Below are 26,667 nucleotides of genomic sequence, written 5' to 3' on the forward strand. Positions count from 1 at the left end.
GTGTCTCACTACTGGAGTGGACACGGAGAGATCCAAGAGACAGCTGCCAGGGCAGGGCTTAGAGAGGTTTATTGATCCAGTTTATTGTTGACACAGAGCATTTCTTAACATCCACCGTGTCCGACAGGCGCCATGCTGTGCTCAGTATCTGCACCAGAGCTTTATACACATCTCAGCTGTACATATTAACACACAGGGAAGTCAATCCATCCACTGCTCCTCCTGGGAGAAGCCAGCCCTCATGCACACTAGTAAATAGCAGGGTTTATTTACAGTCTGTTTCAATACCTGACTGCACCATGAGTGACACACAGCTCTGGGGCTGTTTTCCAGCTCCAGGGGTGCTCAGTGGGTTGCACTGGTACTGCTGGAACGTGCCAGGCTGCAGCCCCAGCACTGTCTAGTGCAAACCAAGCCTCACCCCAAGCCCTGGCTCCGGGGCAGAGGGGATTAAGGAGTGCATGCAGTTTACCCAGACGCTTTAGGCAAGCCCATTTCAAGTTCTGTGGAGGATGACAGGCCAGCATACCTACTTGATTGAAAGTGAAGTGAATCACCAGGAGCCCTGAGCCTTTGCTCACCTGCCTGGTAGAGCTGTGTCAGTGGCAGGAGGATGCACTGCTTCCAGTCCCTGCTGGGGCAGCACCCCAGGCCAGGGCTGTGAGCGTGGCCCAGCAGAGCAGCAAGGCACTCATGTCTCAGAGAAGGTGCCTGGTCCATCTTGCCTAGAAAAGCAGGCCAGGCTGCACTGAAATCCAGTAGTGGAGCATTTCCCTTGCATGGAGTGTTCTGACATCTCTCTCCTCCTGCGACATGCAAGACTAAGCACAGGAACCAAAACTGCAGCAATGAGGTGTAATTAAAGCCAGCCCTGTTTTAGCATCACAATTCTCAGAGCACTGTTGTTGTGAGATGCCATGTGAGTATCTGATCCCCTGCCAGAGGCTGGACCGTGCAGGGTGTGCTGGAGGGCTTTGCTACAGGCTGTTTTAATAGGGTTCGGCTAAAGTAGGTCTCAGTATCTGTCTATATGTGGAAATCAGGTCGGGTTTATCCCGTTAATGGTGCTAAAAGCAGAGGGAGGACGCGGCGGCTGGAGGCCGGGTGTGCGGAGGCCCGGGCAGCCACACGATGGAGCTGAACCCTCGGCTGAGCTGACGCCGGGTCGGCAGCAGATAGCAGGGCGGTTTCTGGGATATTCATGAGTCCTCCCGAAGGGAGTCTCTGCTGTCCGTCATCACCTGTCGGCACTTCAGCAGCACACACCCGGGAGATGCTCCGAGCAGGGCACGAAACAGGGTGGCCATGAAATGCGCTGGCGAAGCTGGAGGAGCAGGACATGGTGCTGTCGTTTGTCTGTCTGGGCTGGTGGCATTGCCGAATGCTGCTGGGCTCACTCAGCTTCCTGGTGGCACCAATCCTCTGTGGGAACATTCTGCCGTCAGTCCTGGCAGCCTTCAGCCGGGATCGTGGTGCCAGAGCCAGGCAGTAAATCTGCAGAGCAAGGGCAAGGGAGTCCATCCCTGCAGGGAGCTCTCCCTGGGACTCACAGGAACTGCTGGTGGTGTCAGCCCTTTGCTGTAGCTGCTTCCCATCCTGAGGCAGGGCTGTAGCCCGGCAGCAGAAAGGCACCTGAGCTAGTGTATAATTCCATTAGGGGAATTAACTCCTGGCGATGCATCCTGTGTGGAATCCCACTCCTGGGTGCTTGTGCTGCCTTCACCACCCCCAGAGCTGGGCACACTTCTCCAGCCTGACGTGCCAGCACCTCAGCTGGCCACTGCCACAGTGAAGCCCAGGCCTGCCTCACATGTTCTCCTCAAAACCCGAAGGTATTTCAAGCCTTCTGCCTGCCAGCATAAAATATCACACGGCCCTGTGTTAGGATAGAGGAACAGAGGAGCCTGTCTACAAGTCCTCATGGTGGGAGCATTCCCTTCTCTCCCCCTGCCAGAGGGGACAAAGGTACAGGAAAGCTCCTGAGAAGGATGACACTGGGTATAAGGTGAGGCTGGGCAATGGATCAGGAATGATGCTCCCAGGCAGTGCAGTGGGAGAAGCATGCACCATCCTTGCATGTCCTTTCATCTGCTGCAGTGCAGGGGCAAAGTGTCCAAAAGCACATTGAGGGCTGTTGTGGAGTCCTGCTCCCTCTTGCACTCCAGGCTCCCTGAGGTCAGCCTTAACCAGAGCTGTAGCCACAAGCTGCTGTGGGATCCTTGCACCACAAGGACTAAGAGGAAGAGGAGCTGGAACTGATCTTTTTGGCTATCTCAATGTCCGACTTGGCAACCAGAAACCGCAGCTTTTTCCCTCCGGAGCGGATGAGGTCCACGGCACTGCAGGGGGCAGCAACAGGGACAGAGGTGAGTTCTGGCTCCCTCCAGCTGGCAGCCCCTCAGGAGCCTGCCAAGTCACAAAACACTCCCCCTTTGCCAATCACCTGTGCCTGCTCAGGGCTACAAGCAGGGGCTGTTTCTCTCCTGCCTGTAGCTTTGTGGAGGACTTGGCCTCCAGGTTAGTAGTTACAGGACAAGGGCAAACAAGCCCAAAGCTGCTCTGTGCTATGAGCACCTGGGCTCTGCCTCTGAGCTGTCCCATCCCACCACCTTCGAGAGAAAACCTGGAGTGGGATGGGGCTGCAGCAGCTCTGCATTGCTGAGACCCACCTCTGGAGCTCTCATTTATTTCTGGTTTATGCTCCCCAGTTGTTGCTCCATAATTCCTCTTCCACACCCATAGCCTTCCCCCCTCTCTGGTGTCCTGTGCAGGTCACTCCTCTCCCTGCAGCTCGCTGGTATCGCAGCATCCTCAGCACTGCAGCGCTGGCAACTCTTGGAGCAAAACAGCCGGAAACCTGGACCTGACAGTAACTCCTCCAGTGCTGGCACCACCCCGGGCCCTCTGCTGAGGTGAGACTCACCTCTGGTAGTCTGCCCCGATGAGGCTGGTGCCGTTGACAGCCAGGATGCGGTCCCCGATGGAGAGCCTGCCGTCGGCGGCCGCGGGGCTGTCCTCGATCAGGGTGCGGATGTAGATCCCCGGGGAGCACAGAGGGGTGTGCTGTTGGCAGGGGAAGGCAGTGAGTGAAAAACAGGGACACAAAGATTTGTGGTCCCAAAGGGCCTAGCTCCCCGGGCAGGGTAACTCTCCCTCAGGGCTCACAACCAAGCCTGAGGGCAAGTGGGACCATGGAGATGCTTGGGAACATGATGGGGATGGTGCTAACAGTAACAGGAAGGAAATGCAATCCTTTAGTTTTATATCAATTTATACACCGAAAGGAGAGGTGGGGGCAACCTGCTCTTGTTCAATTTAATTAAGAGCAAAGCATCACTAGCCTGCAGCCGTGTTGGGATGGGAGCTCTGCTCACGCTGTCCCAGGGCTCAGCGATGCTCTGTTTCCTACTGACCAACAGCACAGCTGTGAAAGGCCATTTAAAAGGATGATCCACCCTACAATGCCAGATTCCTCCTTATGCAAAGGAGCTGGGCTGTTTTGACACTCTGTGAGCCTCCCTGCTCCTCTCTGTTTCTCCTGCCACCACTGAAGGGTGGAGGAAAGACCTTGGCTGAGTCATTTTCCTTCCACAAGAGAGCTGAGCCTGTTTGCTCTTCCCAGCTGCAGGACAGCTGTGGACTTTGCATGTATGGCACAGTGACCTACGAGTAGAGATCCACTGAGAGATCCCTCAGTGCCTCCTCGTCCCACAGCCTAGCTCCCGTGGGAAGCAGCCTAGCTCCCGTGGGAAGCCATCAGCTTCTTTTCTTGGGGTATAAACCACGTCCCACATGTCCCACTCCAGCTGTGTGAGGGCATCAGCTGAGAACTCACCACGCCGTCGATCAGCCCCATCCCCAGCCCGATGGGTCCCCTCTCCAGCTCCACCACGAAGACGTAGCAGAAGTCGTCGGTGGCAGAGCTGCGGCTGGAAGACTCCGGCGTGGGGTAGTCATAGGGGGTCGGCGAGCAGCCTGGCAGAGAGAGCGGCTTACGGCTCTGGCACCGCCCAAGCCCAGCCTCACAGCCCCGGGGCGGCGCCAGCTCTCGGTACCTTCGGGGGTGCTGCCTTTGGTGCCGTTCATCCCGTTCCTCCGGGCATCCTGCAGCCCTTTGCCGGTGCCCTGCGGTGACTCCGGGCTCCCGGAGTCGAAGTTCAGGGGGGTGGTGGGTGGTGTCAGCAGGCAGGAGGGGTCTGGGGGCGCCGTGCCGCCCTTGGGGACCGGGCTCCTGCCCAGCTGCAGCTGCTGGAGCTTCTCCTGGAGCTGGGGCTCGCCGGCGGGGGGCTCGCAGGGGCAGGCGCTGGTGGCCAGGCAGAGCTGGGGGTTCCCCTCTGGCTCGGCACAGCCCCCCAGGGAGCAATAATCCTCCTGGGCAATGGTGCCCAGCGGGGCAGCCGGGCCCTCGCTCACCTCCAGCACCTCCGGCGTCGTGCATGCCTCTTTCTTAAGAAGGAGGAAAATGCTGTGGGACCCCCTGAGTGTGCTTTTCACTCCCCACCTGGACCCCACCACCCTGTTGCTTTCCTGGCTGCCACATGCATTCAAAGCCTTGACAATTCAGACAGTGCCAGGCTTGTCCTGGCTTCCCAGCACAGATCCCACAGCCCAGTCTGGTGGTCAGGGCCATGCTGGGGGTGTTTACAGCCAGCCAGGAGGGGACTCCTGGTCATGTCCCTGCTGGGGACCCCATTGGAAGGGGACACTGGGGTAGCTCAGCTCCTCCTGTGCCACAAGGGCGGGCAATGTGGCCCCGGGGTGACGGTAGGAGGCAGCAGGACCTGTGAGTGCTGCAGGGAATGGGGACAGGATGGGAGAGGAGAAGGGGACCTGCTGGAGGGACACCCTCCACGTGGCCGTTGAGCTTAGCACCCACAGCACGTATCACCCTCCCTGTGCTTTACAGGCATTAGCTAATTAGCGCTTTTGTGCAAGCCTGGCTGCTGGGAACGGGCAGGGTGCAGCTCAGGGAGGACAGGGAACACACAGGGAGAAAGGGAGCACTGCCCACAGACACCTCTCCTCCTTCCCTAACGAGATTGCTGGGAAGATCCTGTCCTTCCAGCTCAGCTTCCCGTGCCCCCCGTGCTGGGGGATTAGCAGCACTAATCCTTCCAGAAGCTCTCCATGAGGGCACTGCCACAGCTCCAGGCTGCAGGCAAGGGCAGCAAGCCCTTGGCACTGGGCTTGGAGGGATCTGCAGAAGGACCCAAGACCCTCCAGCCCAGCCTGGAGAGGAACAACCCCCCCGTGGGATACAGGCTACCTTTGGGAGTGCTGAGCCCAGCCCCTCGCTGGTGTGGGGGCTCCTGCTCTGCAGGCTCCAGAGGAAGTGGCGGATGTAAAGGAGGTGTCTGTAGATGTTGTCATCCAACGTCTCCACCTCCAGGTCCACTTTGAAGCCCCCACTGGGCAGGATGATGGGTGGGTGGTTGTCAAAGGACTCCAGCACCTCATCTGAAAGGCAGAGGGATGGAGGTTAGCACTGGCTAGGGCTGCACCCCACTTCTGCCTCCCAGCTCTCAGCCATGTGCAGTCTCCCAGCTGGGATCAGGGATTTAGTGAACTTGAGCCAGCAGCATCCCTCACTTGGGAGAGCAGAAAAAGCCTCATGCACTTTGCATCCTTTGCAATATCTGAATTTTGGGGCTATGGTTATTACCAATTGCTGAAGGTACTACAGGACACTCAGAAAGGGGAAGGGAATGACCTGTTTGGTTTGTATGTGACTGGAGCAGGCTGAGCAGGACTCACCAGGCTGGAAGGTGGCCGGGCTCTCCTCCTCACTGGGCTGCCACGCTGAGATGCAGCCCACATCCATCACTGCCTGGCACTGGCTCAGCACCCGGTGCAGCTGCGCGGGGCTCAGCGCTGGGAACTCAGCTCGCAGGGATGGCCAGGTCATCTGTGTGAGGAGGCACATGGCAGAGGTGAGAAACTGCTTCCTCTAAGGAGCAGGAGCTTGCAAGGGGCACAGGAGGGAGGTGTTGGGCAAGATGGAGAGAACCAGAACATCCTCTCCTGGGTACTGTCCACCCACAGACCCTGGGAAAGAGCAGCTGGTGGCAGGTTGCAAAAGGGACACGCCAGTGCAGGGACTCCCCCAGACACTGAGCAAGCGCTCTCCTGCCCATGCCTATCTCAATGCCACGAGCCTCAGGCTGGGCATCTCTCACCTGCACCAGCTGGGAGCCGGGCATGGCCAGCAGGTTGGCCACGCTGGCCAGTTTGGCGAAGAACTGCTGGGTGAGCTGCTCGAAGCCGGCGCCGTGCAGCCATTCCAGGAGCAGCCGCACGCTGGCCCGCAGCTTCACCCCCTGAGACCAGTGGTAGCAGCCCAGAGAGGAGCCTGAGGAGGCAAAGCATCCGTCAGCCATATCAGGGGACAGCCCCTCTGTCCCCCAGCCCCTGCCCCGGGTTAATGTCCCCAGCATCCTGTGGCTGTAATTGCTGGTGGTGGCTGGACCTTGTTTGGCACTTACAAGGGGGCAGCTGTGTTAATGAGGGCTAATGACCACCTCAGGCTGCTGTAGTTTATTAATGAGCTGCCTCTATTAACTGCCCTCAGCCTTCTCTGCTCAGGCTCGAAGAGGCAATGGAATGGGATGGGATCCTTGTGGGGTTCAGCCTCTCCTGGGAATGGGGACTCAGGAGGCAACAGCTGGATCTGTGCTTGGCCTGCCTGTAGCTATGCTGAGACCTGCCCATCTCCAGCCCCCTCCTTCCTGTACCCCTTAAGTGGCACAGGGATGGAGTGGAGGGCATCCCAATAACTCAGTCCCCTATGTGTTACCTAATTCAAGGAGGACTGACCCTTCTCCAGGAGCTGGTTGAAGAGCAGGGTGTTGGAGAAGAAGAAGAGGTAGGCGAACATCTGGGAGGTGATCTCGGGGTGCACTTCGTACTGGTGGAGCAGGTCCAGCACAGCCTGGTAGATGAGCACGACCCTGCGGAGCTCCTCGGGCAGAGGCGGGGTCCCCCGCCAGCTCTCCCGGCACTCACTCTGGAAGGGGTTGCACTCCAGCAGGGCAGGGAGCGACACGTACAGACACTGCAGGGAGAGCAGCAATTCACAGCAGACTCAGTTTGTTGGGGTTTTTCTGTTTTTGCACGAGCCAAGCCATTCCTTCACCTCCGCAAGCCAAGCAAACCTGGCCAGTGCTGCTCCAGCAAGAGGCTGCTCCTATTCACCCCCTGCCTCCATGGGTTCCAGTGTAGTGCAAAAGTTTAAAAAATTATAAAAATTAACATGTTGGTCACTTTTAGCAGTTGGAAGAGATGGTGTGTGACACCAGCTAAAATCTGCAAAACCTGATGTGAACCAGGGCAGCAACCAATCAGCTGGGTACGAGGGTGAAAGAAAATTTGGGATCGATGGGGATGATTTTCCATATTGCTGAAGTGAGAGAGCAGTGCCTTGCACTCATTTCTTCCAGGGCAAAGGGAAGGGGAGGAGGGCACAGGGGAGGAAGGCGCTGCTCCGGAGCGGTGCAGGAGCAGCCCCGTGTCCCCGTGTGCCGGTGGCCAGGCAGCCGCCCTGCACAGGGCAGCCTTTCTGTGCCTCACACTGCCCGCTCTGTTCCCCGCTGCCGCCCGGCTCCCGCGGGCCAGGGGCCCCTTTCCATCACGCCCTGAATCACACCATTATGCCGCGCTGGCCCGAGCCAAGCAGCCCTCCCCAAACACCTCCCCCGAGCCGCTGCACTGCAGACAAGGAAACACGCCGCAGTAATTCAATACTTTCCCTGGGCTGCGACCAAAAATCGGGGAACTTCAGCCCGAAGGAAAACACCTCAGCGTGGTGCAACTGCCAAGGAGTAAAAGCTTAAAAAAAGCCCTCCTGCACAGCCCTAGGGATGCTCGTGCTGGCCCCGTGTGACACTGTACCTTGGAGATGTAGTAGACACACTGCTGGAAGGTGTACATGATCACCTCCTCCAGCACCGTCATCGCCTCCTCGCTGGCCGTGATGGTCGAGGAGAACAGAGACTCCTTAGAGCCTGCAGGGAGGAGAGGAGGATGGGGGAGCAAACCTGCAGCCACAAGACCCCCAAACTCCCAGGGTGTGGGTTATTAGGATTTCCAGGTTTGTATCATCCCCACAGAATCCCTCAACAGGGCAAAGAGGCTCCTCTGGCCTGGGGGAGCTCCCACCTGCCATCCCCCACAGCTCCCATCACTGCTGGCAGCTCCTGCCTGGCCTAAGAACATTTTAACTTTTTGCATAGACCAGAAAGTTCCTGAGGCTGGTTTAATACCTTTCTATCTTTTTTAACTTTTGCTGGCATTAACACAGGCTCACCAGTGAGCAGTTCTGCAGGGCTACCTGCAAATCCAGGCCGAAGAAAGCCCCCCAGGGCATTAACCACAAGCTGCTGTGGTGGCAGGGGATACTTGTGTGTGAACACAACACAACCTGGCACCACCCACAGATTTCCCCAGCCCACAGCACAAAGATGTTCCTGCTGCTGAGGATTATGGAGGGTTAATGGAGCATCTCGAGGGCACTGACCACCACCTGTGTCTGGGGATTAGCAGAGCAGAGCTGCTCCAGCTGGGAAAACAGGCAGGATGCTGCATCCAGGCTTACCTTTGATGTCCAGCTCTTCCTCCATGCTCTGGATGTAGGTGGGTGATTTCTGCTGGACAAAGTAGAGGATCTCGATGGCATTGGCCATCCAGAAGATGATGTGCTGCAGGTCTGGGAGAAGGTCTGTGATGGTGAAGCGGGACAGGGTGGCAGGGTCCTGGCTGGGGAGACACAGCAGGTGTTACACCTACTGCTCCTCAGCATCCCTACCCAGGCCTTTGGGGAGAAAACAGCCAGCCTGGGGCAATGCCAGCGGGGTTTCACATCCCCCCACCCCACCGCCAAGCCCAGCACTCCCCTTAGAAAGACCCTTTACAAGGAAAAATTCAGTGGTTTCTGCTCTGTGGGGTGTCAAAGGGGACCCTGTGGGGACCAGGCTGATCACGGCCACCTGGCCTTTGTGGGGTGCCACTTTTGGGAGAGACTTTCCCTAATACAGGTGAACTGCACTAAATATTCATGGCTGAAGAGCAGCCCTTCCCCAGAGGTATGTGCTGCTCCTGCCAGCTCTGGACACTTAAACCCAGCTCACCTGCCCTGGGCTGTTCAAAAATAAAACAAAAAGCATCTGGGTAGTTTCTCAACTGCTAAACTGCTTTTTCCTGCTATAGGAAGGGGCTGGGAAGCGTCCTTGAAGTTTATCCTAAAGGAGAGCTCACAGCAAGCTCGAACAGTTTCTCCAGATACCAGTTTAGAGATGGGATTTTGGACGTGGCTGGGAAGACAGCTCCTTGCACCAGTGTGATTGTCCCAGAATGGTGCTCCCAGCACTGGGACACCCTGTGCCACCACCCCTGGATGCACACATGCAATGCCAGCTCCATCTCAGCTCCACTGAGGGGTCCCAGCCTCAGGAAGGTCAGGCTCACACATAAGGGACATTTCTACTGTATCACTCAGGAGTGAAGCCACAAGCCCATGATCACCTGGAGGAGGTGATCATGTGGTCTTGGATCAGAGAAAACCCCAGAGCTGCTGCAGGTTCTATTCCATCCCAAGCTTTTCCAAACCCACTCATTCTGTGCAGGCATTGTGGTTAAAGGACCAGAGAGCAGAATGCATGGGATTCAGCAGGAAAACTCATCATGCACCACTGGCTGACAGCCACGGACTTCCCTCACCCATGGAGGAAAAAACAGGTTGAATTCTCCCCGTTTTTTGAGGCAAAACAAGAAGGGTCACACTTACTGCTGGGATTGCTTTTCAGCCAGCTCCCGTGTCCGCTCCTGGGCAGGGAGAGAAGGGGAAAGCACAGTGAAATCCTGTGGGATGGGGTGGCACGAGCATCACCCCGTCAGCAATCGCCGCCCCCAGAGACCAGGCTGAGCAGCCCCCAGGGAGGGCTTGAGCAACACCCCCACCCCACAAACGCCCCATCCCACCGCTGACTGACCCACACCGTCCTCTGGATCATTCTGGCCGCTTTGAGCAGCAGCTGCCCGAAGTCTCCTGGCTCAAAGTTGGTGGCCGAGTGCTGGATGCAGAGGCAGAGCAGGAAGGCAGGTGTCAGCTTGTGGTCGTCCCCGCCGGGCTCGATCAGGGTCATGATGCGCCGCAGGAGCACGTCCTCGGCCGCCGGCTCGAACTCCAGCTGCAGCTTCCTGCGGGGCGTCCTGGGGCCGCCGGCGGGCGACGGGCCCCGCTTTTTGGCCGCAGGCTCCTTCTCCTTCAGCAGGCTGCCACACGCCCCGCACACGTGGGGACCCTCGGGGTGCAGGGCTCGCAGCCTCAGCAGGGTCTGCGCCGGCAGCGGCTGCGCCTTCATGGGGTCCTTGTAGAGGAGCAGGTAGTAGAGGCCGAGGGACAGCAGGTCCCCGTGCCGCAGCACCACCGTCCGCGCCACCTCGGCGAAGTTGACAGAGATGCCAGCGCCGGCGATGGGCTCCAGCACCAGCTTCTCCTCCGAGCGGTGCCGGGAAGGTCGGAGCTTCCTGATGGTGCAGTGCAGGGGCAGGATGTCGGGGGCGGACAGGCTGATGCTGGGCTTGCTCGCCTGCGTCCTCTGGCCCACCGTGTGCTGCTCGCGGTTCAGCAGGTAAACCAAGCTGTCCTGCCAAGCGAGGAGACGCAGCATGAACCGGGGAGGGGCGAGAAGGGACCCTGCTCCCTGCCATGCAGTGAGTGCTGCAGCCTCCTGCTGTGCCCAGCTGTCCCCTCGCTGTCCCCAGCTGTCCCCCACGCACCTTTGCATGGCAAAAACATTTTTTTTTTTTTTACTCTCCTCGCTGCCAAAGAGGACAGCAGCGATCCCTGCTTTGGGCACGGCAATAAATGGGTACAGTGACTTTGGGCATGCAGTAAATGGGACTGCTTTGGACAGAAGGAGCCCTCCTTCCACCTCTCTCCCTCATCCCTTCTGCAGCTGCTTTTCCTTCCCACCTTCTCCCCCCAGACTGCAGCGATGCCTGCTCTCCCTGCCCAGGGCAACAGTGGGACCCCAGCCAGAGCATCCACCCCTGGCTCTGCCTTTCCCTGCAGCCTGCCCGCACACCCCGAGGCAGCTCAGGGGACCACCTCGTGCCTCAGTTTCCCCAGCAGCACTAACGGGATGGCTGCAATGCCCGTGTCACCCTGCCAAAAACTTGGAACAGCCGGACATTCAAAGGGCACAAAGTAGCCATTAACTGCAAGAGCCCACCCTGTCCTTTGCAGTTCTCCAAGTGTCTCCCGCAGACGCACTGCTCTCCTTGCAGCCTCTGATCCCATCTGCCACTGAGGAAGCAGCTGGACAAGGGACGGGGCACCTCAGCCACCACCCGCAGAACCAGGGCTCCCTCGGGCCGAGGCAGGGATGCTGCTCGGGGATCACCTTGCATCCCTCTGGGGCATTGCACGCGGCCACGGCTCCTGCCTCCGTGTTCCCCGTACTTGGGGACCGGCTGGGGACAGACTTGAGGACAAGGCTGCGAGTCCCAAGCCCGTTTCCTAAAGGATGCTCATCCGCACCACCACCACCACCTCCCTCGACCCCAGCAGCTCCGGCCATGCAAGCAGCCCCGCTCTCCCCGGGGCTTTGTGGGGTGGGAGGGAAGCGGGGGGGTGCCGGGGGTGCGCAGGAGGCGGCGCGGTGCTTACATGCTGCTGGCTGTAGCCCTGCAGGAGCAGGAGGTGCGGGGACTGGTAGAGGGAGTACCGCATGCTGCTGCCGCCGCTCCGCGCCGCCGCCGGGCTGCCGGGCAGGGTGGAGCAGTGCCGCTGGAGCCGGGCCCCGGCCCCGCTGCCGGCCCCGGCCCCGCTGCCCGCCCGCCGCGCCGGGGTCCCCAGGCTGGTCTCGCTGAGGCTGCGCCGCAGGGCCGGGGGGGGCCCGCGCCGCTCAGCCCCCGCCGCCCGCCGGGCCCCCCGCGCCCGGTGCCGCTGCAGCTTCCGCGCTTGGGCGTTGATGCCTGCGGGGATGGGGAGGGGGGAGACAGAGCGGCGTTCAGCCCCTGCAGCCCCCCCGGGAGCACCCCCGCCCCGCCGCAGCACCCCGCGGCTGGAGGGATGCTGCGGCTCGGAGCGGGGATGGAGCAGCTGGAAGCCTCCCGGCGCTGCGCACCCACCCTGCCTCGATGTCCCCTGTCCTTTGCCCTCCCCGAAAGGTGATGCCAAGACACCGACGCGGAGAGTTTAGTGTCCTAATGCCACCGCTAAAAAAGGGGTGTCCCAGACCTCCCTGGCCCCCAGACCTCACTGAATGGAGAGCAGCCGGTCCATAGTATCCCCCCATCTGCCCCGGCCACACTGCAGGGCTGGGGGGAGAGGAAATTCCTGCTAAAAAGAAATTTCACTCAATCTTTGCTAAAAAGAAAAAAAAAAAAAGAGCCCGGATTCGGCTTTCAGCCCTTCGGCTCTCGGTTGCCAGCAGCAAGTGGGAACCGCAGGGACCCCCCGCAATTCCCCAGAGCATCAACCACACTTGGGAGCTGCAGTGGAGCCCGGCTGCAGCAGGAACAAGCTGTAATTAACTTCTCCCAAGCATCAATTCGGGCAGAGCTGTCTGTCTGTGAGACAAACAGGAGCTGGAGTGAATTAATAGGCCTGGCCGAGCTGCAAAAGCAGCCCCTCACACGGCACCCCCAGAGCTGGGGGGTCCCAGTGGGTCCCTCCATGCTGCAAGCGTGGCTTGAGCTCTGCAGGAGAAATAGGAAGTTCTGTGACCGAGGGGTGATGCTCGTACCTCAGCTGGGCAGCCTCCTGGGAGCAGGTCACTGGCATTCGGGGAGGACGAAGAGAGGGAAAAAACCCTAAAGTATTTGCTTGCAGGAGCAGAGTGCAGCGTTGTCGGTGCAGCACCAGAGCCAGAGCCCTGCTCCTGGCTCGGCCGAGCAGGGAGCAGGCTTTGGACAGCGAGATTTGGGGACAGCCAGCGGGATTTGGGGACGGCAAAGCAGAGAGCCTGGTGCCCAGGGCTGCTTAAAGGGACACTCACAATCTCAGACCCAAAAAAAAAAAAAAGAATCATCTGCCTTATTTGGTGAGGAATGGGCTGCTGGTTCTGAAATACATTTTTTTGTTTGTTTGTTTTAAATGGAGCGCTCCTTTGCTGGGAAAATCAAAGAGATGGCGATGGGGAGGGGGGTGGGACAGGGAGAAAATAGCCCCTGCTGTTTACATGCCTTGGGATTAGGGCAGGGCACAGTCAAGCCACCCCAAGCAGTCCTGTGCCCTGTGTCCTTCTTAAAAAGGCAATCGGCCCCGCTCCCGTCGCCATCCCGGCCACGGCACGGATGTGACATCCTGGGAGAACAACGAGCCCACACAAGCCACGCTGCTGGGGATGCCAAAGGCCACCCCAAACGTGTCTGCAGGACACCTCAGCTCCCCCCAGGAGCCCTGTCCCCAACCCACATGATGGAAATGGGCCAGAGGGATGAAGGACGGCTGGGGCAGTGCAGATCCCAGAGCAGCCTGTGGGAGGAGTGGGGCCGGATCCTGGGGAGCAGCTGCTGCTGGAGCTCAGTGGGACAGAGCAGGGCCTGCCCGGACTGGGGTCCCACTGCCTGCAGAGACAGGCCATCACCAGCCCCTTATCGAGGGGAAAGGAAGCTTCTGTATTTATTTTGTGTAGGAAAAAGCTGCTTTTTCACTGCCGATAGAGCCCCCGTCACAGGCTTCCATTAACCCCGGGGCTGTGCTGGAAAGATAAACACAGCTCTTTTCCTGAGCATAACAAAGTCCCTCCATAAAACTAGGTTAGGTTTTTTTCATCCTTTGGTACTGTTTTGTCCTCCCAAGCATGTGCAGGTTATCCCACCCAAAACTCAGTCTGAACATTTCCAGTGCAGCGTGACCAGGGCAGAGACAGTGGCTGCTGAATCCACAGGGAGACTGGGATGGGAACAGCATGTAAGGAGTTAAAGAGCATCCCCAAATATTACATTCCTCCCCGGATAGTCAGGACTTGGACTGAAGAAAGGAGGTACTGCTGTCAGGGTGTTAGGCCTTGTTAAAGTTTAGGGCTGGACAAGCTCCAATGATCTCAGGCCTAGGGGGCTGACAAGGCTTGGGAAAAAGGATGTACCACTGATAGTGGGCACAAAGAATACAGAATTTACAGGCCATGAGGACACTTGGCAGAACTCCCAAGATAAAGAAGAAACTAATAGAAGCAACTCAGCAACTGTGCTGAATCAGCTCCGACTGGGTAAGAGGCAATTCTGGCAGGGGGAGATTCACAACCACCAGCCCAATAAACCACCAGCTCAAAATAAGAGTTCTCTCTGTCCTCCCTCTTTTCTCTTTCTCTCTCTACCTCACATTGATTGCTAATAAAATCTGTATTATTTACTCAGCATTTGTCTTGTTTGCACCTCAATTCAGGCAGAGGCATCTCTCACTAATCAGATCCTAACACAGGGCTGGATGGCATCCTTAGAGAGAGCTGGGCACCCCTTAGGCAACATCCACCAGACCCCACCAAGCTGCTGCCTCTAAACCCATCCTGCAGCCCAGGGGAGAAACTTTCAGTTGTAGTGCCTGGGATCTTGGCTGGGATCTGCCTCTTTTTCAGCTGAGGAAAGAGGTTCACTTTTCCTGGCTGAGAAATAAATCAACAAATAACTCCATGGGCCCCAGGAAAGAAGAAATGCTTTGAACGTACCCAGGAGGGACTAAGACCAGGCTAGTCCTTCCTAATGTAATTGCTCTGCAGACTCTGCAGGGAATCTTCCCTGGATGCAGTTGTGCTAAGGTATATCAAAGCCAGATCCTCAAAGGCACTTGCCAGAGCATCTTTTAGAATAATAGGCTTAAATCCCAAGTTTCTGGAGCTGCGTGTGCAGTTCAGCCTCCAGCCTCTTGGGAAAGCTCCAGTCAGGACAGGACCTGGTAGAAAATGGGGGTATTTTGGAAGATGAATGCCACTGAGATGCCAAGTGCTGCACCTCCCTCCAGCACCCTCCAGCTTGTGGGTGTTTTCCCTACACTTCCATGGCTGCTGCCTCTGTGCTCCCCAAAAGGAGCAGGGCTGGGGGTAGCAGGGAGAGAGGGGCTGCCTCATTTGCTGCAGAGAGGCTCCACCTGTGCTGCTAATTAGTGGCATGAGGAGCCAGCACTGTCCTCCCCAGTGGGAAGTAGCTAATAAACTAATTAGGATAATGGGTAACTGAGCAGATAAAACTCTTAAGCTATTTGCTAACAGGTCATGGATGGATGTGGAGCCTTTCCCCCAGCCAGTGGTGCACCTGCATGACCCCAGTGGTCCCAGTCATCCCAGTCCTGCTGTTCCAGCAATGCCCTGTGTGGGGAAGGGCCTGCAGGTATTTCCCTGGGGATGATTTTAGCATCCCTCTGCTTTTCTCCGAGGGAGCTGCAAGCCTGAAGTCCCTTTGTTTTTGCACAGATGTCGTGTTTTCCACGCCAGTGCCTCACCACCCTGGGCAGGCAGCTGCTGCTCAGCAAGGGGACCTCTGCCAGCCTGAGCCTGGTGACAAGGGTGACCCTGGTGGAGGGCACTCATGGTCAATACCCACTACACCAGGAGTTTTGTGTCTTTTTGGGGTGCTGGGTCACAGGCTGCATCACTCACATTCACTCCTGGCGGTTTGCAGATGAGGTGGGAAAGGATGGTGCCAGCCCCACAACATCCCAGGGCCAGCAGCACAGGGTGAGACTGGTGACAGAGCCCCTGGTGCCACCAACAGAAAGGGCTGCAGGAGTGAGATTTTACCAGGTAAGACAGCTACGGGCAGAGCAGACAGCCTGACTGCGGGTGTAGCTTTCTGTCTTGGAAGAGCTTGGTCAGCTATGGAAAATGCCCAAAGATTAAAAAATGGGGAATTTCCACAGCCCCACCCAGGAGTGCCGAAACAAATGAAGTGATAACGAAAGCATAACGGGCTTATTTCCAGATCCAGAGCACAGGATCCTATCAGGAGCTGCTCCTCCATCAGGAAATGACCGAGGGGTGCCAGCCCCAGGCCAGCTCGATGCTGCTCCTGTGCTGGGCAGCCCAGACCCTGCTGCTTCCCCTGCCTGCGTGGGAGCCTTGCACTCCCACGGCTCCCAGCCCACCCAGGATCCGGGTCACAGGGAGGAAAGTTGCTTTCTGCATCCGAGGGGGAGGATTTGAGGTCGAGTGGATGTGACCTTGGGCACCAGCAGGGAGCAGCCTGCCCACCGTGGGCTGCACCCCTGAACTCGGCTCTTGCCCTTCCCTCTGTTCAACAGAAGCTGTTTTTAGAGTCGCTGCTCTCCCAAAGTGCTTCACATCTCTCTGATCCTGGCTGCAGGAAGAGCTGAAGAGAAGAGCAGAGCATCCACCTCCTTGGCCCAGGCTCTGGCAGGAGCCACCTCTGTGTCTCTGTGTCCCACCTGCAATGAGCTGGGAGCAGCTGTGGCATCCCCTCCCTGAGCAGCCACAACTGGACACGGTGAGGATGGAGGTAGCCCTGTCTCCTCAAGTGCCAGGTGAAATCCCAATTGAAAATTGCAGCTGGGCAGGCTCCAGCTGCCTCTGCTCTCCCCCAGAATGCCCATGGCTGGATTCCCTCGCTGTGTGCCAGGGTTCTTTCCAGCCTTTGTCAGGATGGGTGGGATGTCTCTGGTGTGGGACAGGTTGGACCATTTGTTCTGCTTCTGGTGGGGCAAAAACTTGGCTCTTCTCCCAGGAGAAATCCTGCATCATCACCCATTCAGTAACAGCCCTTTCCAACACACATGAGGAACATCAGGGCCTCATCCCAGTAAAACCCTGTGGCTGACAACTCTGGGGTCTGGTCCAGACCCTTCTGTCAGCAGGTCTGACCCAGCAAGCACACTGTGCAAGTAAAAATCTGATTTTAAACCTTTCTGCCCTCATCCTCACAGGGCTTTTATCTGAGGGTGGGAGGAGGAAAGCTTCATTACTGTGTGCTGGGGTCACTTATTAACCTGCTGGTTCCTAATGATGCACTTATCTCCTCCTGCCAGCCCTGGCCTCCATCAGGCACCGCTGCAGGGGCTCTCCTGCCCTACATTGCTCTCTCTTCATTAGCTTTTCATTTTCCTTAATTGCTCCTGCAGATTTGCCCAGGGTGTCAGGCCTGGAGGATGCCCAGAGGGAGATGGGGGAGCAGGGCAGTGCTCTGCCAGGCACGAAGCTGGGGATGCCATGGTGCTGGCTCACTGATGGGAAGAGCAGGAAGCTCTGATGCTCTTGCCTGCTGCTCCCCAGCCATGGGCAGGGTTTGTTATTAACCCCTAAACTGGCTGGGGTAAATATTTGAGGTGACAGATACCAAACTGATGCAGGAGAGTGCTGAGTCCGGCCTCAACCCAGGAGCCTTGCAGCTAAGATGTGGCCACCCTCCCACTTGCACCACCCCCTGCACCCAAACCACGTGTGAAATCCTCTGGTGTGGGAGGGCTCCTGGGGTTGCATCCCAGCCCCTCTCCCTGCCCCACACCCCGCTCTGACCTGCAGTGGTGGTGTCCACGTCCCTGGCCGCCATCTCCTCCACCTCCGCCCTCCTGCGCAGCTCCAGCCGGCGCGAGAAGCCCTCCCTGGGCTTCCAGAGGTCCTGGATGAGCAGCGGCTTCTCGTGGTCACCCAGGACCCTCAGCCCCTCTGTCTGCCACTGCTTCTCGGGGCCCTGGAAGCGGCCGATGACATCGCACAGCGCGTACTGCCCGGCGCTGAGCTGGCTCAGCCCGTAGCGCTCCAGGGCCTCCTTCACCAGCTCCCGCGCGCCGGAGCTGCCCGTCACCAGCACGCTCTTGTAGTTGGTGCCCGCACAGATGTTGCCCCCGAAGATTTTCAGGATGCCGGGGGCCGAGAGCTGGGTGGAGAGCTCGGCAGGGTCGTCCTCGGCGGCCGCCGGGGAGGCGGCGCTGCGGTCCTTGTAGCTCAGGGTGCGGTACAGGACCTGGGAGAAGAGGCGGCTCTGGCGCTTCAGCCGGTTCTTGGACGGAGGGGCCATGGTGGAGGACGGCCCGTAAAACATGGTGCGTGAGGTGGTCACGAAGCACAGCTGGGCAGGGAAGAGCAAGAAGGGGAAGGTGAGTGGTTTGGAGGCTGGATGTGCAGCAGGGGAGAACGAGCAGGTGGCCATGGATGAGCCATTGTCGCCTCCAAGGTGACAGATCAAGGGAGGGCCATTTCCCTCGTGTAACCCAAAACACCAGTGGAAAAGCTTAGCCGAGCTCCTTGGCACCAGCACAGTTACCCCTGGATGGGTTTATCCCTGAAATCACAGCCTGGAAAGACCCCATATCTCTCCATCAAGAGATCATTCTTATCCAGGCAAAATGCAGCATGAGGAGAGCAGAGCCCAGCGGGACTTGGTGGGGCCCATCCTGGTCAGCAGCCAAGGCGTCAGGAGTTACTTTCACTAACGAGTTTACGGAACAATCCCATTTTTTAGAGGTGAAACAGAAAGCTCAAGTGCAAATTCACTCACTCTGAGGTACTGCTAAATGCTTTTGCTCAGTGAGAGGCACAGGGTGAAAATGGGCTTTAATTAGCCTTTCTAAAAATGTCCTGACTCTGGCAAATCTCTTGGCTGTCGCTTGTTTGTGGAGGACGTTCAGGCCCAGGGTGGCATCGCTGACAAGGCTGCCCTTGGGCAGGGCTGCTCAGGGCAGCCCCGAGTGGGCAGCGACTGGAGGAGATGTGGCCAAGGCTGTGTGGCAGCTCCCAGTGCTCCTCAATCCCCCGGAGTGGACCGGGAACCACAAATCACTTCTGGATTTAGGTGGGTAGCACTCCTGCCTGATGTCACTGTCACCATCTGCAGATGGCTTTGAAATCCCATCCTGGCTGCACCAGCACTTGGTGACTTCCTGGTGCTGGTGACCCAGAGCCACACTGTGACCTGCTGGCAGGCAAGGTCTGGAAAGACAATCTGAGCATTCCTGGTTGGGACAGAACTGGGGAGTCCCTCACCTCCAGATCTATAACCTGCAGGAACTCCGTGCACACACAGAGGAACCCCAAAATGTCCCATCCACAGCTGTCAGAGTGCCTGGGTGCAGCAGCTGGGGTGATCCAGGTGTTCCTGGCCAGGCACATGTGAGGTGCCAGCAGCTTGCCACAGCTGCAGCCCCCGCTCGCTCGGGCATGGCCGCGCCTCCGGAGCAAACTCAGCGCTATCAGGCAGAGTGATGTCGGGCCTGGACAGCCTCCAAACCACCATCTAATTCGGGAAAAAAAGAGCCTCCCTGCTGCTAATGGAAGAGGTCACCTTCTAACCCAGAAACCACCTCCCAGCCGTGCATGGAGGGTTGCTGCAGGATGTGCATCCACCCCACCCCACAGCCAGAGACCCAGGGAATGCTGCAGATGGGGAAACTGAGGCACCAGGTGTTAAGGGTGTGGCTGGGAGCTGTGTAATCCTGCAACGCTGCTGCATCCCAAGTCACCCCTTTCCCAGCCCCACCAAGACTGTGAAAATGCTGGGGTTTGTCCTTCTCCCCAGTCTGCTGGTTCCAAAACTGACTCCTGGTGTGCTGAAGGGCAGGAGTCCTGGCACAGGACAGCGGGGCTGAGGACCTTGTGTTTTACATTGCCCCAGAACTTCTGGGGTCAGGTAAAGCTGCTCCTGCTCCCACCTTGCAAGTGGGGAAACTGAGGCAGGGATGGGGTTGGGGCTCTGGCTCCCCCCACACTGCTGCTCCTCCCTCTCCAGCTGAGCCCAGAGCTGCTGCTCCCGCTGGGGACATCCCTGGGGACATCCCTTGATGTCTGCTGTGTGACATCCCGTGGGAGTGCCGCGGCAGCCCCGACCTGGGGAGCAGGTCAGGGCACTGCAGACAGTCAGGCTCAGGAACAGCTGCCCCAGGCCTCCAGCACGGCCCTGCCAGCCCTCATTAACATTGACCAGAAGGAAAACTGCCCCAGAGTCCCTACAGGACCTTGTCATCAAGGATGCAAAAGACTTTGTCATCAAATCACTGGTTTCACGGATTTAATCTCCTCCACCCTGAACTACCCCCAGCACAAAGGGAAACCTTTTACCATCTGCTGGTGGCAAAATCATTCCTCTGAGCCCACATCACAGAGACACCGTCCTCCCTTCTTGCAGGTCCCTGCCTGGTTTTGAATGTGTTATTTATAGCTCAGCTATTTTTCTGCTCTTTCTATCAAATGCAGTTCCTACAGAGTTCAGGGGCAAAGACGTTAAACGAGGAAAAAATCAGAAGCCTGGATCAGGAGGAGGTGCCAGCCTGGTAACACCAATTTTCAGCATTTAGAGCAGCACAGGTGTGATTTTACCAGGCACCAACCTGGGTGACCTGAGAAATCACAGCCTTCTCCTGGAGACAACAGAACACACCCGGTCTTAATCCCCCTGAGGACTCTAATGGACAGGATAAGATGCTAATGAAATGGGCTCCTCCCACATCCGTGAGCTCAGGCACGCTGGACACCGGCATCTCCCCCCAGGGGGAAATCTCAGGTACGTGCAATCCCGCTGAGCCCCGCTGCGGGAGCGGGCGTGCTCCAGCTGCACGCAGCTGCCCGGGGACAAGCCAGCAAGAGTGTCACACCTAACAGCAGGTCAGTGGGACACCTGCTCCTGGACATCCCCAGTCCAGCTGAGCCCTTTTCTCACTGCAGGCCAGTCCCCTGGAAGGACACAAGCCTGCAGCTATGGAGCATGATCCAGGCTTTTCCAAGTCCCTTTCTCCAGCATTCAGTGACGTTCTCTCTCTAACGGGTACGCACGGATTAGTCAAAAGCCTGGGATTGCCTCCCAGCGAGATCTGTCAGGGATCCTTCACCTCTTCACAGCAGTGCCTGACCACACCAAAACCAGCTATTTTCCACAGTCAGCTCTGTCTGTCTGAGCTCTGCAGAGCTGTGACAAATGCCCGTGGTATTCACGTGGCCACCACATGTCCTTCCACCACGACTGACTCTGCAGCCACCGGGGACTTTCCTGCAGGCCTGAGGTTCCTGCTCCTGTAATGGGTCAGCAGCTCCTTCCCAGGGCCCCACCCAGTGCTCAGGAAAAGCCTCTCCCTACCTTGCCATCCTTCTCACGTGCCTTTTTCCCTTCCATTCATCCTCCTTCTCAAAACAATCTTTGCCCTTCGTTGTGCATCATCCTGGGCAGGCGTCTGTCACGCTTCTGAGAGAGGAAGAGGAGGAGAGGTCCTGGGCTGCTCACGGACATCAGCTGCTCGCAGTGATGGGTTTGGAAAGCTCAGAGGTTCTGCAACACGGTCCTGATGTTTGCACGTGGGCTACTGAACCACATCTGTACCCCCTATAACCAACAGCACCTACCCCATTGCATGGGAGACTGGAAGAGAACAGCAGGAGGAAGGAAAGGAAAAGAGAGGAAGCAGGAGGAAGGAAAGGAAAGGAGAAGGGGAGGAGATGGAACCAGCAACGGCCCTGTGACCTTCATCTCTTTCTCCTAAGCACACGTGTCCCCAAGGATGCCAGGCTGGGGACCCTCTGACCCACAGGTGGACAGGCAAGCCCTGGACCAGCTCCTTCCCCCAGCAGTTGCAGCATGCTGGGATGCTCAGTGAGATTTATTTTCCTGAATCTCACTTTGTTTTGCTGGACATCAAGAAGAGCCACCAAGCACTGTCCCCTCACCTTCCCACCACAGATCTGCAAGAACTCAACCAAAGGTCACCAGGGACAAAGCTAAAAGAGGCACCTGCCAAGTGCCACCAGGGATTTCATGGGTGTTCCTTGGAGAGAGCCATCAGGGCCAAGAGCTGCTCTTTTCCATGGCTCCACCGTGATTAAAGATAAATGCATCATCCTCTAATTAAATCACCTAATCAGGGCCTTGGGGTGGTTCCATCCAGTCCCTCTTGCTGGCCCAGCCTCGGGGCTGTGGGAGAAATTCTGGGGGTCGTGATGCAAAAGGCAAAGAGGTGCTGACCCCACCTCTGCTGCCCCACGTTTCTTCCAATGATTAATTGCTCCTCCTGGTAAAATACTTATGCCTTATTTCCAGTGAGTCTGCCCTCAGCTGCCAGATACTGATTCTTGCCATCTTTTCTCTGCTCAACTAACGAGCTTTTGGTTATCGTGTATTTTCTCCTCTGCAAGAGTATTTAGATGCTTTTGCCAAGCTTTCCTCTTTGATTTGATTTATGAGTGGACTCACTGGATGGCCCCCTCCTCTCCACCCCTAAGACCCTTTCTGCAGCCCCTTAGTCCCTTCCCCTCGGACTCCACATCTCCTCTGCTGAGAAGGAAAGTTTGGATGTGGCCATAAGCCCAAATTTGGATCTGACCAGGAATGCAAATAACTGCTATTTATTTTTTTTCCCCAGAGCCAAATTTCACATTATCCTGAAAATTTTCAATTCTCCGGTGCAGAAATGGGGACAGAGAGGCAGCCACCCCCCAAACTGCTGCCTGGTGAGCCCCTGTGCTGCCTCTCCCAGCATCTGCAGGCAGCTCCAGCTGAAAATTTACCATCCAGATTAGGGACAGGAAACCACGTACAGCCACAGTTATTATTTTTGGGTGTAAAAGATTTCCATGTTCCATTCTGCTCCAGTTAGGATGCCCTTCTCTCACTCAGCTTACCACCCGGATTTGTATAAACCATTAACACTCAGCTGCTCTGGGTCAGATCCAGGTTTTTCCAGAAATCATTTCCATCTCCTTTCTTCCAGATTAGTGATAAAAACACCAAGTCCATGTTACCAGCTAGCAGTGCCCAGCAGTGATAATCTCCCTGATAACTGCCTTGGAAATTGATCGCATTTATTTAATACCAGCTTTCTTGACACTGTGCAATGTCAGCTCTAAATACTGGACTGGATTGACTTTTTTAATAGTGGAAAGTGCAGATTTTTACAAGAATATCACCTCCCATAACTCAACTGCTTCTCAGAAGTGTATTACAGCCAGAGAATCACCTCTCATGTTGGAGACTGAAGTAATTTCTATTTGCCAGGAGTTATTTTCCATACAGCCACGTTGGACAGCAGGAATTTATTCCTGGTGCTGAAGTCTTTAATCAATTCAAGCCCGAGCCAGGTTTCTCCCTCTTCTCCCTGGGGGGATGCTATCAAGCCAATCAACCTGTAGCTACCAGGTCATCTTATTCCCTTTTGGGAAGAGCAACAACACTATTAAAACACTTTTTAATCATCTGGAATTTCCCCGGGGCTCATCCCAGCACACGGATGGGTGGTGAGATTTCAGCTATAACCACTCCAGAATAAGAACCAGAAAAGCTGTTTCCTCAGATCTTTCTTTGAAATTTTTTCTTTTGTTTTCTTTTTCTTTTTTCCGCCTTTGTTTTTTGTTTTTGTGTTTTTTTTTTTTTTTTTTTTTAATGGAAACCGCTGGAGTGGCAGCCTCGGACTAACGGCAATGACTGCTGCAAGTGGAGGGAGAGGCCGCTCCGGCACTGCAATGTGGAACAAATTAGAACTCGGAGAGCAAAGGAAATGAGAACGCCCTGGACACGGTGGCTTTGACGTGCGCTCCTCGGCTCCAAATCCTGCCCCCTTGCTCCAAATCCTGCCTCTCTGCAGATCCCATCCCCACAGCCGAGGCTGCCAGGGCAAAACCCAAACCCCTCCGCTCTGACCGGAGCCCCCCACTCCCTTCCTCTCGGGATCAAGTCTCCGCTCCAGAGCCCAGCCTTTCCTTGTGCGAGTTTTATCCATCTAATCTAGGGGCAGATCCGAACCCAATGATGTCCACGGCTCCCTCGGTGCCGTCTTTAGCCGGATCAGGGCGGGTAAACTCCTTACCACGTTATTATTAGCAGCGGGCACCCTGCTGTAGCCTGCACCCCACGGCCTCAGGACTGTTCAAGCAGAATGGAAAAGCAACCCCGGTCCCACAAACACCAACAGCTTGTCCCAAAGGCACCTATTGCTCCACAAACATTATAACAGTCTGGGAGCTGATTCCACAAGGACAACAGGAGTCCTGTTAGCAGGTTGTCTTTTCTTCTTTTTTTTTTTCCCTGTAATTATTTTGCAGGGTCTTTTGAGCCGCCAACGTGCACCAGCTCTCCGGTAATGCACCAGTGAAAATGCCAGCCCTCTGCCTGGGCAGCTCTATTCACACACACCCCAGAAACCCTGCACAAAGAGCATTTGCTTTCTGCTGCCTCCCGAGCTCCACAGTCTCCGTAGGCTGCCTAATTATAAGACCTTAGGAATATTTTTTTTTTTTTTCCAGCGATAATTAACTGGTCCTGGAGAGAGCTGAAAATAAGCACTTCCCAAGCAAGCAGCAAACTCCCCTGAGTTTTCTCTGCTAAAGTTACAACTCAGCATGAAACTGCTCCAGCCTCACAGGGACACAGATCATGTCAGCACCTCCCTGCCACGGCCTGGGATGCCACCACAGTCGCAGGCAGCTGAATACAGGTGAAATGGTGGGTGTGGGAGAGCAGTGGGATCCCAAGGGTCGTGCAAGCGGACGAGGATTTCAAGGGGCATGCAACGGGGAGAAGGATCCCAAGGGGTATGGAGTGGGGAGTGGGATCCCAGGGAGTGTGCAAGGGGCAGAAGAAGCCCAAGGGGCATGCGACTGGGAGAAGGATCCCAAGGAGCGTGCAGTGGGGAGACAGATCCTGAGGGATACAGAATCCTGATGGGATACAGAATGGGGACACGGATTCCAAGGAGAGTTCAGTGGGGAGAAGGAGCCCAAGGGGGACGGAGCGGGGATGATCCCAAGGGTTGTGCGATGGGACACAAGGACAGGCAGCGTGGGGAAGGCTCCCCGTGTGCCCGAGACCGTGGGACGGGGACCCTCGGGCGCTGCGGTTCCCGGCACAGCCCTCCCGCCGGCCGTGCCCGGTGCGGTTCCGCGGGCAGCGCGGGTCTCCCACGGCAACCGGGCAAGCCCCGACCGCCGCGCTCCTCCCGCCTCCGCTTCCCAGGGGACGAGAAACAAACGCTCCCGCCCGGCGCAGCGAGGGTGTCCGGGGACGCAACAGCGGGGATCTGCCCCCCAAGAAAGGGGGTCCCTGGGGAAGGGTCCGCCTTCGCCCCCCGCGCCCCGCGGCCCCGGTACTCACCGTCGGAGCGGGGCAGGCTCGGCGCGACCCCGGCGGCGGCAGCGCCCGGAGCCGCCGGGGCTGCGCGGGGACCTCGGGCCGGTCCCGTCCCGCCGGGGCGGAGCGACCGCGGCTGCGGCGCCCCCCCGCGGCCGCCACCGGCATCGCCCGCAGCCACCGCGCCGGGGAGCGCAGCGACGGGATCTGGGGAAGGGTCGGGATTTGGGGAAGGGTCTGTACTGGGAAAGTCGGGATCTGGGGAAGGGTCTGTACTGGGAAAGTCGGCATCTGGGGAAGGGTCTGTACTGGGAAGGGTCGGGATCTGGGGAAGGGTCGGGATGAGGGGAGGGTCTGTACTGAGAGTGGTTGGGATTTAGGGAAGGGTCTGTACTGGGAAAGGTCGGGATTTGAGGAAGGTTTTGTACTGGGAAAGGGTCAGGATTTGGGGAAGAGTCGGCACTGAGGAAGGACTGGGACGTGGGAAGGGGGTTCTGCCCCACTCTCTGAGACCCCACCTGGGGCGCTGCATGCAGCGCTGGGGTCGTCAGCACAGAAAGACACAGAGCTGTTGGAGTGAGGCTGCGAAGGCGCTCCAAGGGCTGGAGCACCTCTCCTGTGGAGCAGTGAGAGAGCTGGGGATGCTCTCAGCATGGAGAAGAGAAGGCTCCAGGGAGACCTTAGAGCCTCTTTCAGTGCCTAAAGGGGCTCCAAGAAAGACGGAGAGGAACTTTGGGCAAGAGTGACAGGACAAGGGGAAATGGATTCCCACTGACAGAGGACAGGGTTAGATGGAATACTGGGAATAAATTCTTGCCTGTGAGGGTGGTGAGGCCCTGGCACAGGTTGCCCAGAGAAGCCATAGCTGCCCCATCCCTGGAAGTGTTCCAGGCTGGGTTGGAAGTGGCTTTGATCAGCTTGGTCTAGAGGAAGGTGTCCTTGGCCATAGCAGGGGTTGGAACAAGATGAGTTTTAAGGTTCCTTCCAACCCAAGCCTTTCTAGGATTCTATGAAAATGCCAGGGGCAAGCCAGGCAGGGCTCTGCAGGCAGCAGCACCTCAGCTGCACAGGCTGGCTTTGGCCAAACAGGTTTTATCCAACCAGCTCCAGAGCTGACCTGGAGACTGCTGAGGGTGCACACGGGCTGGTGCCTGAAAGGAGTAAGGGATGGATCGTTACTGCACTGGGCACTTGTTCAAGTTGAGATGGTCACTGATGCTCTGCTTGCCTTGGTGAAAATGTCTCCTTTTGGTAAAAGGGTGTTTCCCTGTCCAGGGGTGCTCTGGGTGGGAAAGCAATTCTGCCACCCAGACACCCTCTGGGAACGACAGCACCAAAGCAAAGCAAAGTCAGGAGGCCTCCCAGTCCAGCCCAATTGCCAGCAGCAAAGGAGTGATGAGCGAGGTGGAAGTTGTGGGTCAGGTTTCGGGGTGAGTTCAGCTGCCCCTGGAAGCAGGGAACCCTCCCTGGCTTTCTGGGAAAGCTGCTGAGCATGGCAGCCTGGGGGCAATGCAGCCCTGTGTAATTATGGCAGAGAGGGCAGACAGTCGATGTGCAGAGCCCAGGCCAGGCAGCTCCAGCATGGGGGCAAATTCTCCCCCTCCAAGAGGAGCCAGTGCCCACGGGAGAGGCTGGTGGGGTGGTGGGTTTGCCCTGTGGGGTCAGCAGGGAGCTGTG

General features: G+C 57.2%; 1 protein-coding gene across 2 annotated transcripts; it reads right to left on the bottom strand.

The window, feature by feature from the left end:
- Window positions 1-52: 52 nt before the first annotated feature.
- On the bottom strand, window positions 53-25,097 carry RADIL (Rap associating with DIL domain). Of its 2 annotated transcripts, none has more exons than XM_053957685.1 (16): window positions 25,015-25,097; window positions 21,016-21,120; window positions 17,466-18,018; window positions 11,666-11,973; window positions 9,984-10,640; window positions 9,779-9,816; window positions 8,591-8,751; window positions 7,888-8,000; window positions 6,814-7,051; window positions 6,177-6,349; window positions 5,755-5,905; window positions 5,267-5,457; window positions 4,056-4,446; window positions 3,836-3,975; window positions 2,924-3,063; window positions 53-2,339 (listed from the first exon to the last, which is right to left on the bottom strand). In XM_053957685.1, the coding sequence occupies exons 2-16, from the start codon at window positions 21,049-21,051 to the stop codon at window positions 2,234-2,236; spliced, it is 3,396 nt and encodes a 1,131-aa protein (XP_053813660.1). In that variant the 5' UTR covers window positions 21,052-21,120; window positions 25,015-25,097; the 3' UTR covers window positions 53-2,233. The 2 variants fall into 2 exon arrangements, with proteins under 2 accessions (XP_053813660.1, XP_053813659.1); XM_053957684.1 differs by having other exon boundaries at window positions 21,016-21,204; window positions 25,015-25,092.
- Window positions 25,098-26,667: the final 1,570 nt, after the last annotated feature.

This window comes from Vidua chalybeata, chromosome 16, assembly GCF_026979565.1.
Source record: "Vidua chalybeata isolate OUT-0048 chromosome 16, bVidCha1 merged haplotype, whole genome shotgun sequence".
NCBI classification, from domain to species: Eukaryota; Metazoa; Chordata; class Aves; order Passeriformes; family Viduidae; genus Vidua; species Vidua chalybeata.